The 18,805-nt window shown below is 41.7% G+C and overlaps 1 protein-coding gene across 4 annotated transcripts in view; it reads right to left on the bottom strand.

Annotated features, from left to right (window-relative positions):
• Window positions 1-18,805, bottom strand: part of Kmt5b (lysine methyltransferase 5B) — a 53,291-nt gene that overhangs the window by 12,523 nt on the left and 21,963 nt on the right. For all 4 annotated transcript variants that reach the window (XM_060383461.1, XM_021634373.2, XM_021634380.2 and 1 more), the window contains exons 3-7: window positions 13,677-13,824; window positions 9,671-9,739; window positions 2,515-2,680; window positions 1,832-1,941; window positions 22-188 (exon numbers count right to left, since the gene is read on the bottom strand). In XM_060383461.1, the coding sequence (XP_060239444.1) occupies window positions 22-188; window positions 1,832-1,941; window positions 2,515-2,680; window positions 9,671-9,739; window positions 13,677-13,824 (660 nt within the window). The remainder of the gene's footprint in view (window positions 1-21; window positions 189-1,831; window positions 1,942-2,514; window positions 2,681-9,670; window positions 9,740-13,676; window positions 13,825-18,805) is intronic.

Raw genomic sequence — 18,805 nt, 5'->3', positions numbered from 1 at the left:
ACGCCTCAGAAGGCAGCTTACCATGATTTATAAATGCAGCAGGGCCGAGCCAGAGTTGAGCACAGTTTTTCCTTGTGGAATACATGACACTGAAGTCGTTTTCTCCGTGTCTAAGTAGCATGTTCTCCTCAATTTCTGAAAGTTCGGCAATACAACCCACCAGTAATTCTATTTTGTCATTTCGTTTCCTATTTAAAATACGTGATAAAAATTACTAGTAATTATAATAAGGCTTCTTTTAATAAAATAAGCCTTCCCACTAAACAGCAGAAACTGAGTAGCTCTGGCTCCACATATTTTGCTGACTGACCTGGAGTCCACCTGAGCATCCTCTCTTCCTCCCTAGAGCCCCATGGCCTGATTAATATTATTATTTTTTTTAAGATTTATTTATTATTTATACAACATTCTGTCCGAACACCAGATCTTACTATAGATGGTTATGAGCCACCATGTGGTTGCTGGGAACTGAACTCAGGACCTTTGGAAGAGCAGTCAGTGCTCGTAACCTCTGAGCCACCTCTCCAGCCCCCATGGCCTGATTTTTATCTACCTTATTCCCACAAGTGGATGGAAGCTCCTCTAGGCAAGGCACTGTGCCACTTGTGACTCTCCATACCCTGCAGTGCCTGTATCAGGATCTCATGGGAGGTAGGGACCAATTTGCTGTGCACTACATTTGCAAATGGGTCCAACAGTAGTGGGGTCATGAGGGGCCTAGAACTCTGCCATCAGGTAGAAGGGTACCCACTCAGTACAAGTGTTCTGCAAACGCATACTACAAGCTTAAGTTTCTTAGCAGCCATGTCAAGGAAGAAGAGGTGAAATTCTTAAGAATGTTAAGCCCACATATCCCAAATACTATTTCAGCAGGTGCTCACTATGGGAACTAAGAATGAGAAAGACACCACCATGTGTGAACTCTGGTGTGGATGTCATACAGCACCTCTTCATTGAGACAGACTACAATTCTAGGACTCCATGAAGCAGGTGGCTACTTTACTGCAAAGTGCAGCCATTGGTCTCTCGATCTCAAGCCTACCGTCTATAACACAGGAGCCGTGAGAGGCAATTTGCAGCCTAATCCAAATTTGAGGCATAGTACTTTCATGTACACCTATCCCAGGGTCTACTTGGGAATAATGCTCTTTTGCACATTCCATTTTCAGGTACCTGACCCCTCAAAATTTTGCTATCAAAATACTAAACCATAAGAAGAGACTGAGTGTTTCTCGTGGGATGAAAGGTAAAGAACAGGTATCATTAACAGGAAAGAATCACACCTTCTCTGTCACCTATAGCTTTTAAATTAAGCCTCAAACCGGGTTTTGACTTTACTTTGAGATAGGGTCTCACTGTATAGCTTGGCTGGCTTGGAACATATTATGGAAATCAGGCTGGCCTTGAACTTACAAAGATCTGTTTGTCTCCCAAATGCTGGGATTAAGAATGGTTATTATTACTTTTATTTAAGCTGACATGCATATATGCTTCTAAGCAGGTTAACATAGTCAAATGTTTCTACCTGCAAACCCACCTGGGAGGGTTAAGACCCATCAGGCTGACTCTGGAAGCTGGTCACTAACCCTGGTCCTTTCATCAGTCCAGCACAGAACAATCACTAAGACTCAACACGCTGTGCCTTAGAGATGGAACCAGGTCACCCAGACTTCTGATTTCACTCCCCACTGAATCAACAGGTCAGAGCCTACACTGCTCTGTTCCTCAGGGAACGCACTGGATCACCCCAAGCATAGTTTCAAGTACTTCCAGGACAATCTCAGAGATTTTACACAGAAATATACTGAGTTTTGACTAGTGTAATAATTACCACTCTTTTGTTGCAACTATCTTGGCTCCATTTTGTTCTGACGAGTATCTATTACAAGGCAATATTTCAAATCCACTGTCAGTCGCAAACATCCGCAAGTAAATAAAGACCTAAAGCAGAAATAAAATGTGACAATTATTTATTCTGCTAGACTTTCTCAAAATTATAAAAGTATACTAGCACCAACAATGTGAACTACTGGGTAGTGAAGTGAAAGCCTTCCCTGTCAGACTGAGCGTCCCCACCACTCACTGGTTTGGCTCCGCTGCTCTAGAGGTAGGTGCACATGAGCTTCACCCCAGATGAGCAGCTGGGCCATCTTCCGTATGACAAGTCTTCACAGTCACTGCTCTGATGACTAACTAACTAATGGGCTCGGGATGGGTCAGGCGACAGAGCACTTGACTTCCAGCCTGTATAAGGGTCTGGCTTCAACCTGCAGCTCTGTAAGCCACTGTCATGCTGTTAGACTTGAAATCTCAGCACTCACAAACATTCAGGCTTCAGTTTACTTATAAACCCTTGGTTTTTTTAAAGACACAGTCTCACATTATAGTTTAGTTGGCCAAAATTCACTATGTAGCCCAGGCTGGCCTCAAACTTGTAGCCCTCTTCCTGCCTCAGCTACCACACCTAGTTCCTACGTATCTGATACAGTAGCAGCATTAATGTACTTAACTTACATGTTCCTTGAATAATTTCTCCTGCATTTTGTTTTTGTTGAGAAAATAATGTCGTGCCCATTCACCTGAAGTCAAACATTTGAAGGCTTTCTCTAAGTGTTCATCTTTCTTAAAGCGTTCAATTACTTCCTTTAGTTCTTCTTGCCTTCCCTTAATAGGCCGAAATCTGAAAGAAATCAAAAGAGCAAGTTTAGTTATCTATCACAATTCTTTATATTTTAAAAACTGAATTACTTTGTATTTATTATTTGTTTGGCTTGCATGCATAGATATGTGCCCCTGGAACCACAGGAGGACGTCAGATCCCCTGAACTAGAGGTACAGACAGTTGTGAGTGCTGGGAACTGAACCTGAGTCCTCTGCAGGAGTAGCCAGTGCTCTTAACCCTTGAGCCATTTCTCTAGTTTATCTATCACAATTCTTGAACTGATACAACTGAAGAGATGATCAAGGAAGCTCGTATCCTACAGTCAGCATGATTATCATAGCAAAGATTTAAAGAAAACAATAATTTTCACAGTCAAATCGTCAATTACCACAATAAACAACTGAGACCTTCCTTTTTTTCTTTCCTCTGTATGATGTGGGATCTATATGTGTATTTGCATGTGTACATGCACACATGTGTGCATGTGAAGGACAGAGGCTGATACTAGGTCCCTTCCTCCATTACTTTCCACTTTATATGTTCAAGTAGGGTCTGTTGCTGAATCCAGAGCCTGCTGATTCAGCTGGTGGAGATAAGTATTTGTATTACAAACAGGTGGGGTTTTTTTGTTTTTTAATGTGGGTTCTGGGAATCAGAATACCAGTCCTCATACTTATATGGCAAATTCTTTATCCACTTAGCCATCTTCCCAGGGCTTAACTTTTTCTTTTTTCCCCCAAACAGTATTTTAATGCTTTTGTTTAACTGCTATTTCATTAACTATAAAATGAGAGAACTCAAAAACTGTCTGCCTCACATATCCACTACTCACCTACTTTGAAAGGTACAAAATAACCTAGAATAGAAAAAAAAAATCCACGTGGAGGTAATAAAAGCAAAAGTTTTACAAGGACTTAAGCTAAAAGAGTGCAAGGCAATGAGTTCAGAGACATAATGGCATAAACAAACAAAATCAAGCTATAATAGAAATGTTTGTGTGCACAGCAGAAAACTCCAACATGTTTCAATAGGATCTTCAAACACATCCTGACATTCCAACCACCCCAACTGATGTTGGACAACTTCATCCAAAGAACAGGATAAACGCCAAAATCGTAACTTGGAAAACGGGACTGTTACATTGGTGGAATTTATTAAGGCAGAATTTTAAAGGGTTCAGATGTAAAATCAGCCATAATAATTGCAAAAGATTTTAACACGTGGCTGGCAGTCAGGTTCCAAGGAGGCTCTGAGAGCCCTTCCTTCTGGAGCTACACTTATCAAAGCTTGAGCTTCTAGTAGAAATATAGGTTTTGATTTAAGAATTTGTGTGTGTGTGTTTGTATCAGGCAGGGGTGGCACACACCTGTAATCCTAGCACTCGGGAGGCAGAAGCATGTAGATCTCTGTGAGTTCAAGGATAGCCTGGTCTTCAGAGTGAGTTCCAGAACAGCCAAGGCTACACAGAGAAACCCTCTCTCAAAAACAAGCAAGCAAATAACAAAAAAAGCCAAAAACTACCCATCAGAAAAAGGAATTAGGAATTTCAATTAGGAATGTTCAAATAAAATTCAGGAAAAAAAAATTCAGTGGCTCAAGAGAAAAAAAAATATTTGAACTATGCACTTAATATCTTTTTTAAATTTATTTATTTATTATTTATACAGAGTTCTGCTTACATATACACCTGCATGACACAAGAGGACACCAGATCTCATTACAGATGGTTGTGAGCCACCATGTGGTTGCTGGGAGTTGAACTTGGGACCTTTGGAAGAGCAGCCAGTGCTCTTAACCTCTGAGCCACCTCTCCAGCCCAAGACTTATTTCTTAAGTTCTCTATATACAGTAGTACCACACAAGAGGCTATGGCGGGAAACACTAAGAAAGACATAGTCATTGTTCTTTTTTGTTTTTGTTTTGTTTTTTGAGAAAGGATTTCTCTGTGTAGCCCTGACTATCCTGGAACTCACTCTGTAGGACAGACTGGCCTTGAATTCAAAACATCCTTCTACCTAACTCCCAGAGTTTAGGGATTAAAGGCATGAACCACCACCACCTGGCTTTATTACTTTATACTTTTAAAATATTGCTATTTATTTATTTATTCATGTATGTATGTATGTATGTATGTGTGTGTGTGTGTGTGTGTGTATGTGTATGTTTGCACATGTGTGTGCAGGTATACACGGAGGCCAGAAGAGGGCATTAGCTCCCCTGTGGTTATGAGTCACTAGACATAGCTATCAGGAACCAAAGTGCAGTATCTGAAAGGGAGGAAATTGCTCTGCTCTTACCCTAGGAGCCACCTCTCTGGTCCCTATTAAAAACAAAACAAAACACAAATAAAAACAAAAACCATTTATTGTTTGTGTATAGTGTGTGCTCCTCATAAGTCCATATGCTACAGCACAGATGCAGAGGTCAGAGAACTCTTTGTAGGAATTGGTTTTCTCCTTCAACCTTGTAGGCTCCTAGGATCACACTCAAGTTACCAGGCTTATATAGCAAACATTTTTACCTGCTGAGCCATCTTAACAGTTCTTAAATGAAAAATTTTAAACTAAAAATAAAAAATTATACAGCTCTCAAACTATATAATCAGGCAAGGCACCAGTAGGCAAATGTATGTTCAATGGCAAAAAACTGTATTTCTACAGAAATCAGGCTGGACATGTGGTGCACGCCTTTATCCCAGCACTTGGGAGAGAGGCAGGCCTATATCTGTGAGTTGAAGGGCAGCGTGGTCTACAAAGTGAGTTCCAGGACAGCCATGGCTACACAGAAAAGCTCCCACAGACAGAACAAAACAAACACCCGCCCCCTCAAACCCCCAACAACAAAAAGTATGGCAATCTTAACTAAGAAGTAAGCTTTGTAGGGATGAAGTGTAGTTCAGTGGTAAAATACAGCCTAGTATGCCCAAGCCCTGCGTTAGACCCTCGGCATCACAAAAACAAAGCAAACAGAAAACAGATTAAGAATAGAATTGTGGGGTAGGGTTTGGAGCCAAAAGTGATTTAGACAATGGTACTATGTTTAACTCTGAAAGGGAAGACAGAACAGGTTTGGAGAAGCACCAAACCATACCAAACTACTTATCTACAGCCATCACAATGGATTTTGTCAACATCAGCTCTCTAAAAAGCTAATCTAAATCATTCTTGCTGCAACCCTACATTACAGGGTAATATGTGTATGAACAACAGATAAACAGGGTAGACCACCCATTTAGCATGCACAATGCCTAGTTCAATCCAGCACATTCTAAAAAAATAAAATAAAATAAAATCCATACAACATCAGCAGCACAGCACAGATATTTCAAACAGAAATGATGTTGGCCATGGCCTCACATTTCAAACTATACAAATGATGAAATGTGGGAAACTGAGAACTATATTTTGTTCAGTGGTCAGAAGCAACATACCCCACTGAACAAATCCAAGAAATCATCCATGATGTGAAGTGGCAGGACTTCTGACAAAAAGGAGACAGCTGTCCTCCTGTGTCCAGTGTGAAAACGAGCAATGGTGACCCTGTTTAGAATGACACAGTGAGATGGCGAGGGTGGAGGGAGTGGGGTAGGTGTGTGTAGGTCTGGGTAGAACATATATGCCTAACCTTCGAGGTCCTCAGCTCCATCCTCAGCATCACAGAAAAGGCTAAACTCACTCAAAAATACAGAAAAATAAGACAGACAGACAGACACACACACACACACAGAAAGTGGGAGAGCCAGAGAGCCCAAGAACATCCATGAATACAAGTATGCATGCGCATGCACATGTGTGTGCACGAGTACGTGTGTGTAGGGGTCAGAGGACAACTTTCTCCTTCCATCATGTGAGTTTCCGGATAAAATTCAGGCTATCAGGCTTAGGAGAACTGCCTTACCTGTCAAGCCATCTCACTTGCCTGAGGTAGGCATTATTAATAGGGTTTGTGTCTTTTGCTTTCTAAAACATGTTCATCCCTATTTCAAATGCCTAGGTTTCATTGTTTCCAATGTCAAAACTACTTAAAAACTAAAATCAACTCAAAATAGCTGTACTTATATTCTTCCAGGGTCATCTTGAGATGAGATGGCCTTGGTTTCTCATTTTCTGATTTTCTGCCTCACGAACAAAACCACAAAGTTATCCTTTGTTATCTACCAGGAAGAATCTCTGCCTCACTTAAAATGTAACATGCTATCTCCAAACTGTGAAAATTTACTGTCACAGCTGGCTACTATAAAAATGAAAGACAGTGTCAGGTGGTCCTGCGGCATGCCTTTAATCCTAGCACTCAGGAGGCAGAGGCAGGCCAATCTCTGAGTTTGAGGCCAGCCTGATCTATAGAGAGGGTTCCACGACAGCCAAGGCTACACAGAGAAACCTTGCCTTGAAGAAGAAGAAAAAAAAAAACCTAGACAGATAGACAGATAAATAAATGTATATCTCCCCCTCTCCCCAAAGAATGACACCAAGGAAAGAAAAAGGAGGCAAAGGAGACAGTGCTTCAATGACCCTGCAGCTACATATTAACATCATTTGGCCAAAAACACAGGTCAAATCCTGTTGTAACAATACTGTGGGAAATAAAAATTATTCAATTGCACAAAACTGCTAACAACTATTAAGAACAAAGCAAAAACCGCTAAGGACCTTAGAAGTACGAGAGTAACTTCCTATTACTCTTTTTATTTTCATTGAGACAGGGTCTCTCTCTCTTATGTGATGTTGGTTGCCCTGGATTCACTGTATAGACCAGGGTGAAATCAAACTCAGAGATACGCCTGCCTCTGCCAACTGAGTGCCCCTCTAACATTTCTAGTACATACAACCTTACAACAGACTTTGTTTCTCTTGCTCTCAGTCTTTCCAGTCACTCTTCCACAGTGATCCTTGAGGTTGAGGTGCAGGAAGTGTACTGCAGATATATGAGACTGGGTTGTACAACTCTGCATATGTTGTTGTGTTTTTTTGTTGTTTTTTTTCCCAGACAGGGTTTCTCTGTGTAGCCCTGGTTGGCCTGGAACTCACTCTGTAGACAAGACTGGCCTTGAACTCAGAGACTGGCCTGATTCTGCCTCCTGAGTGCTGGGACTAAAGGCATGTGCTACCACTGCCCAGCTACAGCTCTGCATTTTGATGAATTGTGGTTTTCTGTAATAGATGCCATATGTTTCAAAGATAAGAACTATATTTAACTCTGGGTATAAAGACAAATATTTAGAATGTAGTTAGAGATTGTGGCACTTTATTAAAGTGGTAGTTGTAGGTTCTCTCCCAAGATCCATGACTTCACTAACCCTGGGTAGCTGGCTAGGTTTGCAGTTCAATGTCTGTCTACATAACTAGTCCAGCCAGGACTACACACTGAGACTCTGTTTCAATATATTAATTAGTATTTATAATAGTTTCCATTGCTAAAAAGCTCTCCCTAACTGGAGAGATGGATCAGTACTTTAGACCTTTTGTTGCTTTTCCTGGGGTCTGAGTTCTGTTCCTAGCACCCACATCTGGCAGTTCAACATCTTCTTGGAACTCTTAACTCCAGGGAACATGAATTCCCTCTTGTTGAACAGGCCTTAAGTCAAATTAGAGAACCATTGGTTACCAATAAGGTATGTGTGCCACTGTTGCCTCCTTAAGGATTACCACGCCATGCTTGTCTTGTTCTTGTTCATAGGCATCACAGCTGGGCAGGCTGCTTCTCTCCTTCGGAAGCTTGTATAGCGCCTTCTGATAATATGAAAGCGAGTCCTCAGGATGGAAACTTTCCAGTCAGATCCAGCTTGGATCCTCTGGGCCCTGTGTCAACAGTACACTGTGTCTTCAGCAATAAGGACTTACCTTTAACCTATGGGAGTCAATCAAGGGAAGCAGCAATGGCCTATAATGTTTGAGAGTCTCTTGGACAAAGTAGACCAATAACAGACCAACAACGAATGTTTGTCATGCCACTACACCCTGCTAAGACCCAGGTTTTTTGCTGTTGTTGCTGCTCTGCTTCTGTTGTTGGTTGGTTTTGTTGTTTAAAATGTAGGTTTTGTTGTTGTTGTTGTTGGGATTAAAAGCATTGCCACTTCGTCTAGCTTAACTTATTACTCAAACAGCCAAAACACCTTCTTGCCTCTTCAACCCTGACGGCTCTAAACCTCCCATGCAAAATGCATAATGCTTTCCTTCCACTGTTCCACTTCTGCCAGAAGGAGAATTTAAATTACTCAGAATCTTGTTCACTCTTGAAAACAAGCACAACAAAGCCAAGCAGGTGACCAAGGTTTTAGGACTACTCAATGAAGAGCAGAGAGTTTACCTGAGCCTCGCTTGCTCTTACTGGCTCAAGCAAGCCCTTTGGTATCATTTTATGGTTGGAAAAGATTTGACTTCTGTTTGCCACTTGGGAACCTACACTTGAGTTACTAAGAAACAGTGTCAGCTTTATATATACACACATTTACACACACAGACGTGTGTGTGTGTGTACATATAGTGAAGGAAGAAGGGCACAATCACAGAGTTCAGAGGACAATTTGTAGGAGCTGGCTGTCTTCCCTTACTATGTGGTTCTTAGGGATTACACCCAAGCTCACAAGGTTTGGTGGCAAGCACCTTTACCTGCTAAGACTCTAGTTCATCCAGCTTTTATGGTGTTAATTCATATAGTGTAAGGGTTGGATAAAAAAAAAATAGATATTGAAGTTTATGTAAGGACAGAGCAAGCTGGCCAGGCCAGGGAGCAGGAGAAATGGCTCAGCAGTTAAGAACACTGGCTGCTCTTCCACAGTACCTGGATTCCATTCCCAGCACCCAAATGACAGCTCAAAACTGTCTGTAATTCCAGTTCCAGGGTGATCCAACACCCTCACACAGACTTACACGCAGGCAAAACACCAATGGACATAAAATAAAAATAAAATTAATCATTAAAAAAGGTTCTATTTCAGTGATATGGTTCCGGGACAGAAACATAGGCTGGAGGCTGGCGCCTTACTTGTTTGAAATGCCCACTACCTACCTCACAGGGTTGTTGTGAGAAAAACTGTCAGCTTTTGAAAGATGTCTCGAGCTCCTCGAAGGAAAGGCGCTATATAAATGCAAACCAAAACATTAGTAAAGACTATTTGTACTGGCAATTGTCACCTTTAAACATTCACTATAGCACAAATCTGTAAACACCAATATTTAAAATTTTATGAACCTACAGGGATATTCTACAGATAGCAACCCTAGGTTAAAATCTTTTCTTCCCATAATGCGACTTTACCACTAATTCACAAAATTTCTTTATATATTCTAATCATGCATCAAAATCTGAAATGATATAAAGTAATTTATAAATGTATAAAAATACTATACAGATATAATGACAGAAGGCTAAGACTGTCAAGACAACGTTAGATTAAGAAAAATCAAGAAAAGCTTCAGGGGGCTGGAGAGATGGCTCAGTGGTTAAGAGCAGTGGTGAAGAAGACCGGGATCAATTCCTAGCACCCACACGGCAGCTCACAACTGTCTGTAACTCCCGTTCTAGGGGATCCAACACTCACACACAGACATACGTGCAGTCAAAAGACCAATATATGTAAAATAAAAATAAATACTTAAAAAACAAAAGCTTCAGAGGAAAAGTCTCCAGACAATAATTATTGCTTCATAAACACCACTTCTTTTGACCTACACCGGGCCCCATCTTGGTTTTTGAGACAAGGTCTCCCTATGTAGTCCTGGATGACCTGGAATTCAATGCCGACCAGGCTTGCTTCAAACTCAAGAGATCCATCTGCCTCTGCCTCTTGAATGCTCAGATTAAAGGCATGTGCTAACCACACTTGGCTCCTGCCCGATTCTTACCCTGACTTAGGATACTGTGAACTGTCTGAGTCACGCTGCCTAGGTGAGGGAGCATTACTAGAACCATCCGTCCATCCCATCTTTACCACATTTGCTCCAACCTCTCCCCACTGCCATCCCCCAGAGAGGGTTTCTCTATTCTGAAGCCCTGGCTGTCCTGGAATTCACTCCACAGACCAGACTGGACTTGACCTCAGAGTCCACTGCCTCTGCCTCTTGAGTGCTGGTATTAAAGGTGTGTGCCACTACTGCCTGGCCTCAACTCCCTTTTTAAAAATCAGAGGTATTGTCCACAACTCTAGTCTCCTATTAAAAACAAAAAAAATTTTTTTTAAAGATTTACTTAGTATATCTACAGTGTTCTGCCTGCATGCACACCTGCACGCCAGAAGGCACCAGATCTCATTAGAGATGGTTGTGAGCCACCATGTGTTTGCTGAGAGTTGAACTCAGGACCTTTGGAAGAGCAGCCAGTGCTCTTAACCTCTTGAGCCATCTCTCCAGCCCCTATAAAGAAAATTTTAAGTTTCATAATTGACAAGAAGCAATTAAAAAAAAAATCCCAGCAAATGCAATTTGCATTTTATGTTTCCTCAGCTCTCATTCTATAGCTCTGCCTCACTGGTGGGTAAATGCTGTGTCACTAAGATCAAAATATCAGCACTGGAGCCAAGTGTGGGGCTGCACACCATGTTTGGCATTTAGGAAACCAAGGCAGGAGAACTGTGAGTCTGAGGTCAACCTTGGCTACACAGCAAGACCTTGCCTCACAACCAAAACCAAAAAATTAAAAGTCAAAGCATAAGCATTCAAAACTACTACTGCTTTAAAACACATTCCTAACATTACATAGAAAGATGGAGAGAGGAGGCAAAAGGCAGAAGAAAGAGAAGCAGAGATATGATTGCAGGCCAGTGGTAGACACTCTTGCTTAGCAGGTGTGAGGCCCTGGTCTAGCCCCAGAACTGGAGGCATGCAGAGAGAGAGACAAGGACTCAGGGGACTAAACAGAGCTTGCAGGGAGCAGCTGAAACCCTTGTGTGAGGAAGCCATCAAATCCAGGTAGAGCCCCGAAGGGCCTGGGACCATGCTGTTGGGGGCAGAGCAGCACTGCAGACCCCAGGCTGATTCAGCTGAGTGGACAAAATGTCGCACTGGAAAACACTGATTTAGGTACTCCAGCTTCTGTGGGAAGTGAACATAGTAACTCAGGAGGCCTCCCATATAAGGTCATGAGCATTACTAACTGTCATAACACTGAGATTTTTCTCCCTCTCTTGTACTTTCTCTCTCTCCAATTCTCATGATAGGTGCCCACTGGACTTCACTCTGAACTTTACTCCATGACCACATGGTTTTAAGTGAGCCTCAAGAAACCCGGGTTAAGACTAAAATACTCTAAACACAAATCAAGAACTTGTTAGAAATGCAGATTCCTAGTCCATCCACATGCTGAGAAACAACATTGTCCTGGGAAGAAAACACCACACTTCATACTGCAGAGCCATGGCAGTATAACCCTTCATCCTCTAAACAGAGCCTGGGATTCAGAATAAACATTCTTCCATAAGCAAATAAAACTTCTGTTCTGATTCTAATGGACTAACTTTCTGAAACATTTCATTTGCTTCTGTATCTCAACATATAAGGCATAATCAACATAAGACAACTTAAGTAATCTATTTAAAATAACACAAGATGGGGCTCAGGACTGGTGCTCTTCCAGAGGTCCTAAGTTCAATTCCCAGTAACCACATGGTGGCTCATGACCATCTTTAAAGGAGAACTGATGCTCTCTTCTGGCACTCATACAAATTAATAGATAAATTTAAAAATAAAATAGCATGAGAGGCAAAAAACACACTAGAAGGTAACTGAAATCCTATCAGGATCATCTTCCAGGATAATGAGCATCAATCTCACTGAGTGGGAGAAGAGGAACTCAACTTAAAGCAGTGTAAGGAGGGCTGTGGGCTGGCACAGGGTACAGTCCTGCTAACAGCCTCAGCTCCATTCCAACGTGTATCACTTCAGCTCAGTGACTGACTCCTGCCGACAGGAATCATGGAATTCCAAAGACATCTTTATACTGCCATTATTTATTTCTATGTATTCAATAAGGCTGGGAAGTGAGAAAAACTATGTCCTGGTTTACTTCTAGAAAGGGATAAATCTTAAAAAGCCAGGTGTGGTGGCACACACCTGTAATCCCAGCACTTAGTGAGGGAGAGGCAGGTGGATCTCTATGAGTTTGAGGCCAGCCTGGTCTACACAGTGAGTCTAGCACCGCCAAGGATATACAGAGAAATTGTCTTGAAAAACCAAAAAGAAAAAAAACAATATCAAAGGGAAAAGTCTATGAAAGGCTTCCAGTTTCTGCCTCCCCTGACAATCACAGCTTATTAAACCTGTTTTTCCAATCTTCCTTAACGGTGATGGACATAGGGCTACAGGAATCTTGTGTGTGATAGAAATGAGAAGGAATGGGCCCAGAATGCAACTCATTTCTAAATCCCTAGTGGAACCATTTCCATCAGATCCAAAACCCTTTGCCACAGAAGCAGACAGAATTGTAAGATGATCTTAGTGTCTTTTCCAAGGAAGAGATGGTTCTCAAGAGAACCAGAGTAAGGAGCCAAAGACCTCCGATTTGAGTCAAAGAAGCAGAACTGGGCATGGCAGTCTATGCCTGCAGTCCCAGCACTCAGAAGACGAGGATCTCCCCCAATCCCACCCCCCCATGCACGCGCACACGCACGGGACTCCACCCACAACTCCAGATATTAAAGACAGAGGTACTCCAAGACTGTTGGAGTAGTTTCTGACTGACAGGGCATCTTAGACTCTAAACAGGTTCCTACTTACATATGGAAGATGCAAGCAATAACTGCTGAGTTGCAAAAGTTACCCAAAAAAAAAGGCAAAATCCCAGCAGTCATTATCTGAAAAAGGAAGACTCCATGATGAAGCCAGGGAAAAGAACTGACCCACCAGTGCATAACAGAACGGTGACTTCCTTTCCAGATTCTGCTTGCTTCTCTTGGCTCACAGAAAACTGTTCTGTATTAAAGAACTTCCCTGTCATTTATAATTCTGAATGTAGGATTCATCGCCTGTTTACTAAGTTTGACACCATCACTGGCTCTACGTAGGCGAAAGAATCAAATTACCTAGTATTCATTTTGTGTGTCTGAAAACCTAAATAGGGATCAAGAACCAAACTGGTTGCTAAGTCGTCATTCTCACAGAGCTCCTTGGCGGACATTCCAGAGGACGGCACATAGCGACTCTGCCCTTCAAATCCCGTATTACCATGACCTAGGAAAAGCAAAAGAAAGAATTGTAACTTGGTGAAAACTACTCAATTTCCTTAAAAATACCCACTGAAGGCAAACTGACATCATCAGCTGTAGTTACGTCAATCACTATTACTGATTAAGAAATCAGTATCCCTTATGCAAAACAAAAAGAAAACCAGATGCAGTAAATCTAACCACTGAGAGAACGTGGGCAATTGACAATGTCATCAGGTTTCCTAACAGGGTCTGGCAGGGGAGTGTGGATCCCAGGAACCAAAGGGTTGGAAAGAATTAAGTTGGGCTTTCTGCTTTTGGGCAGCTGAATGATCAATATCTTCTTTACAGGTAACTGAAGTTATGGGTGACCAGAAGTTTAAAAAACTTGCCTGGGATTAGAGTTATACAGAAGCGGGGAATGAAAATGAGAGGCTTATTTCTATTCAACTTCTGTTTGAGAGAACATTGAGTGAACTGAATGGATAACATAGTGGCTGGGTTTCACTGAGGAGAAGCAATGTAGAGAAGGCATGCAGAGGAACAAAGCTTCATCAGTGCTGGTGAGGGCTGATGGGTACACTGTTCAGCCTGCTCCTGGAATTAGCACATAATTTACAAAGTGCTGATGGCAGTGTAAATTTAGGCTCTCCAAATCGGCACATGGAGAATAAAATGCTATGAGGATTAACCTTTTCATCCTTTCTTTCACAAAATAACATACATGGGTCCTTGCCAAAAAGGTAGGTATGATCAAAATATTTGCATATAGTCACATGAAAAGTTATCTAAGGGACTGGAGAGATTGTTCAAACATTAAGAGCGCTGGCTGCTCTTTCAGAGGACCAGGGTTCAATTCCCAGTATCCACATGGCAGCTCACAACTGTCTGTAACTCCAGTTCCACTGGATCTGACTTTCTCTGTTGTTGTTTTATTTTGTTTTTAATCGGATTTCTGAGACAGAGCTTTTCTATGTATCCCTGGCTGTCCTGGAACTCATTCTGTAGTCTAGGCTGTCCTCAAACTCAAGAGATCCACCTACCTCTGACTCCCAAATTCTGGGATTAAAGGCGTGCTCTATCACAATCTGATGGGGGGGTCTGACTTCTGAAGGTACCGAACATGTATACAGAGGAAGCAAAATACCCAAACACATAAAAACGAAAACAACAAAAAGCTAACTGAATTGTTGCCTGGGTCAAATCTAGGGCCTCATGCAAGATAATCACTGAGTTATACATATCCTTAGTCCTTCACCTGCTGTATTTTCTAAGTTGTGTCGAAATATAAATTCAACCAGATGAAATGGACAATGCAATGGTTAACAGATTCACAGAATTGGCCCCCCAACACCAGCCCAGTCCTATACGGACCCAAAAGAAGCCTTACTGTCCTCAACTTTTCAGGCAACCACTAACCTACTTTGTCTCTTTCAATTTGCCTGTTCTGAAGACTTCACATGGTGGAATAATAGTATGTGTGACTCTCTGCGAGTGGTTTATTCCAGTTGGCACAGTTAACCATGTTACACTATTAAAGCAGTACTTCTGCCCTCATGGCTAAAGAATACTCTACTGCAGCTAGTAGACATACCTGGGCTGTTTTCATTTGGGAGCTACTATGGATAATGTTGTCACAAACCTCTGTAAAATGATTTTGTGTATCCAGAGTCTTCCCAGTAGGGGGTCTCATATCCACCAGAGTTGGGGAATACGAGCCAACTCCTTGTCAACAGCAGTTACTGCTTGTCATCTTGATTCTAGCTGTCCATGTGGCAGTAAAGTGGCACTTCAGAGTTGATTCGTATTTTGTGCTGACTAAATAAATATGCTATTGGCTGCTTGTGTATTCCTGGAGCAATATGTCTACTCAGACCCTTAATCCATTTTAAAATTGGTTTTGTCTTTTACTTTGCCTTTCGAGAGATCTTTGTATATTCCAGAGCTAGCCCTTTGTAGACATATGACTAGTTCCCCCACTCTGTGGTTGTCTTTTTACTTTTTAATGATTTCCTTTAACACCATGGTTTGTGAATTTGAATTTTTTCTTGCTCCTTGTGTTTTTTTTATTAATGTCCTATTAAAAAAGAACATTGCCTAATGTGAAGTCAGGAAAAGATTGCTTGTGTTTGCTTCTGGGATTAATGTTTCACACACATGGTGTGCCAGGTTCACTTCAGTCTGGATACAGAGATCTGAATCTCCTTCGTTGTATTTTTCCTGGCACACTTAAAAACAAACAAAAAACATGGGGAAGCACTTATCTAAAAGCCAGGAGCTTCAGTTCTACCCTTGTCAACAGATCAAACCTGTGCAGTTTATTCTGGTTCTCAAATTTATTCCAGGACTACAGACACACTGGGTCATTCTTGTGCTCACTGCTACAAGCAGTTAAGAAGTTTTGAAACAGAAGAATCAGTTTCCTAACTTTATTTCCTACAATCCTGAACATTGTTTACTATTCTGGGTTCCTTGAATTCCTGTGTTTTAGGATTTGTCATCTTTTTCTAATATGCCAGTTGGGATTGTGACAGATCATTTGAAGAATACTGCCATCTGTTGTCTACTCAATGAACAAGCAGCATGTTATTCCACCTATTTCTTGCCATGTAGGTTCTTGCCATGTAGTATTGGCTGGTCCTGAACTCTTAGTACTCTTAGAACTCTTGCCTCAGCCTCTGGAATGCTGAGATATTTTCTAACTATCTCTTTATGTTTTTGTTTGTTTTCTCTTCTAGACAGAATCTTGCTGTTTTTACATATATATAAATTGCAGGCTGGCCTAAAGTTTAGGCCATTCTTCAGCCCCACCTACCAGGTGCTAAGACTAAAGGGACCACTATGCCTGAATATGTGCTTCATACATGTTTGCGTGCCTGTATGAGTTTATGTGCGCTATACGTGCATGTGGCAACCTGCCAAAGCCACAGAGGGTGTTAGAACCTAAGCTTAGGTTCTCTGAAAGCAGAGTGAGCATTTTTAACTGCTGAGCTTTTTTTCTAGCCCTACATTTCATTTTTGATAAACTGAAACGGTTTCTAAATTTACTCTGCAGCTGCTGTTCAGAGTAAGATAACAATATATCTACCGTGCTCATCATGAGTGACTCCCTGGGTGTGTGAGTGTAGAACATAAAGATAAAAAAGGCTCACTGTCTTGTTTTGTTGAGACAGGTCTCATGTAGTCTTGGATGGCCTCAAAGTCGTTAGGTGCTGAGGATGACCTTGAGCTACAATCTTACCTCCATCTCCCAGGGCTGGAATTATAGGCAAGTGCCACCATTAACTTCATTTCTAGATGGATCATTAAAAGATTAACTTTGAGGGGCCAGAGAGATGGCTTGGTAAAAAAAGTGGCTGCTGGGCAAGCATAAGGACCTAAATTCAGATCTCTAGCACCCACAGAAGAGCCATGAGGGGAGAAAAAAGGGTCCTTGAAGCTCTTTGAGCAGCCAGTGTAGCCAAATGCATAAGCTCCAGGTTCAGTCAGACAGGTCTCACAATAAGACGGTCCTTGCCAGCAAGCCTGACAGGTTAAAAAGAGTTCAATTCTCTGAATCTGTATTCTGAAAAGAAATGACCTCTCCAACTTGCCTTCTGATGTGTATATTCACAATGTTACACATGCATGACATTGCACATATGTACACCAACACATACACTAAATAAACATTAAATTTAATGGTAGAAAAGACTTCTGGCCTCTATACATGTACTCACATGCATACACATCTCAAACATAAAATAGATACAAGTACGGTCTGAGGAAGTGGCTTAGAGTGAAGTGCTTGCTACACAAGCATGAGAACTGGGTGTCTGGGTCCTCTGCACCTATGTAAAAGATGCTCATAATGGTGTGCTGTGTGCCTGGGGTCCAGCACAGAGGGAGACGGGGACAGGGACAGGCGGACCCCAGAGGCCTGCTGGCCAGTCGGCCTCCCCAATAACACAAGCTCCAGGTCAGCAAAGATACTCTGTCTCCAAAAGCTTACATTAACAGTGGAAGACACGATAGCAACCTCTAGACACACACACACACACACACACACACACACACACGTTTATTTACTTCAGTGCTATGGAACAAACCACCCCCAAGACCTTGGAGATGGAATGCTAGGTAAACGCTATTCCAGCTGGTCTCCATGCTCACACTGATATGCTAGTATTTTGTGAAGCACAGATCTGTTCATATTCAGAAGCAGTATCAGTCTGTACTTTTCTTTCTGTACTTGACATTTTCTTTGTGGGTAGGTTCTGCTGATTTTAAATGACTACTTGTTACAAGTTTATTTGGGTTTATTTCTCCCAGGCTGGCCTTGAACTCTCAAGAGCTCCAACTTCCTCTGCCTCTCAACTGCTGGGATTAAGGTATGTGTCCCCATGCTCAAACTGGTTTCCCTTTTGATTTCTCCTCTGAATCAACAGTCATTCATGAGTGTGTACTAGTAAAATTTGTATTGATTCTATTTATTTATTTGTTTAAATTTTTTTTTTTTTTTTTTGAGACAGGGTTTCTCTGTGTAGCCTTGGCTGTACTGGCACTCCCTCTGTAGACCAGGCTGGTCTCGAACTCACAGAGATCCACCTTCCTCTGCTTCCCAAGTGCTGAGATCAAAGGTATACACCAACATGGCCAGCTGTATTGACTCTAATTTTCACTCTACAGTAGAAATTTGTATGACTTCAATCTTTAAGTTTGCTTAGATTTGTTAAATGGCCTGGCACACGATGTATTTTGGAGAAAATTCCATGTATACTTGAGAATAATAAATATAATGCTGTTGGTAAATGGAATGTTCTACTGATACCTGCTTGGTCTAATTGATTTAAAGGGCTTTAAAAGTCTACCCTTTTCCTGTTCACCTCTGGCCTGTTGTTTGCCCATTACTGAAAGTGGATTGCTGTAGTACCTAATTTCCTGCTGTTCTGTCCACTTTCTCTCCAGTGTTGTCAGCAGATAACTTGTATGTTCTGGGCCCTGGTTTTGATGCTGACCATCTGCTT

This window comes from Meriones unguiculatus, chromosome 1, assembly GCF_030254825.1.
Source record: "Meriones unguiculatus strain TT.TT164.6M chromosome 1, Bangor_MerUng_6.1, whole genome shotgun sequence".
In the NCBI taxonomy this organism is placed as follows: domain Eukaryota; kingdom Metazoa; phylum Chordata; class Mammalia; order Rodentia; family Muridae; genus Meriones; species Meriones unguiculatus.
This window is presented reverse-complemented; position numbering and strand designations above follow the sequence as displayed.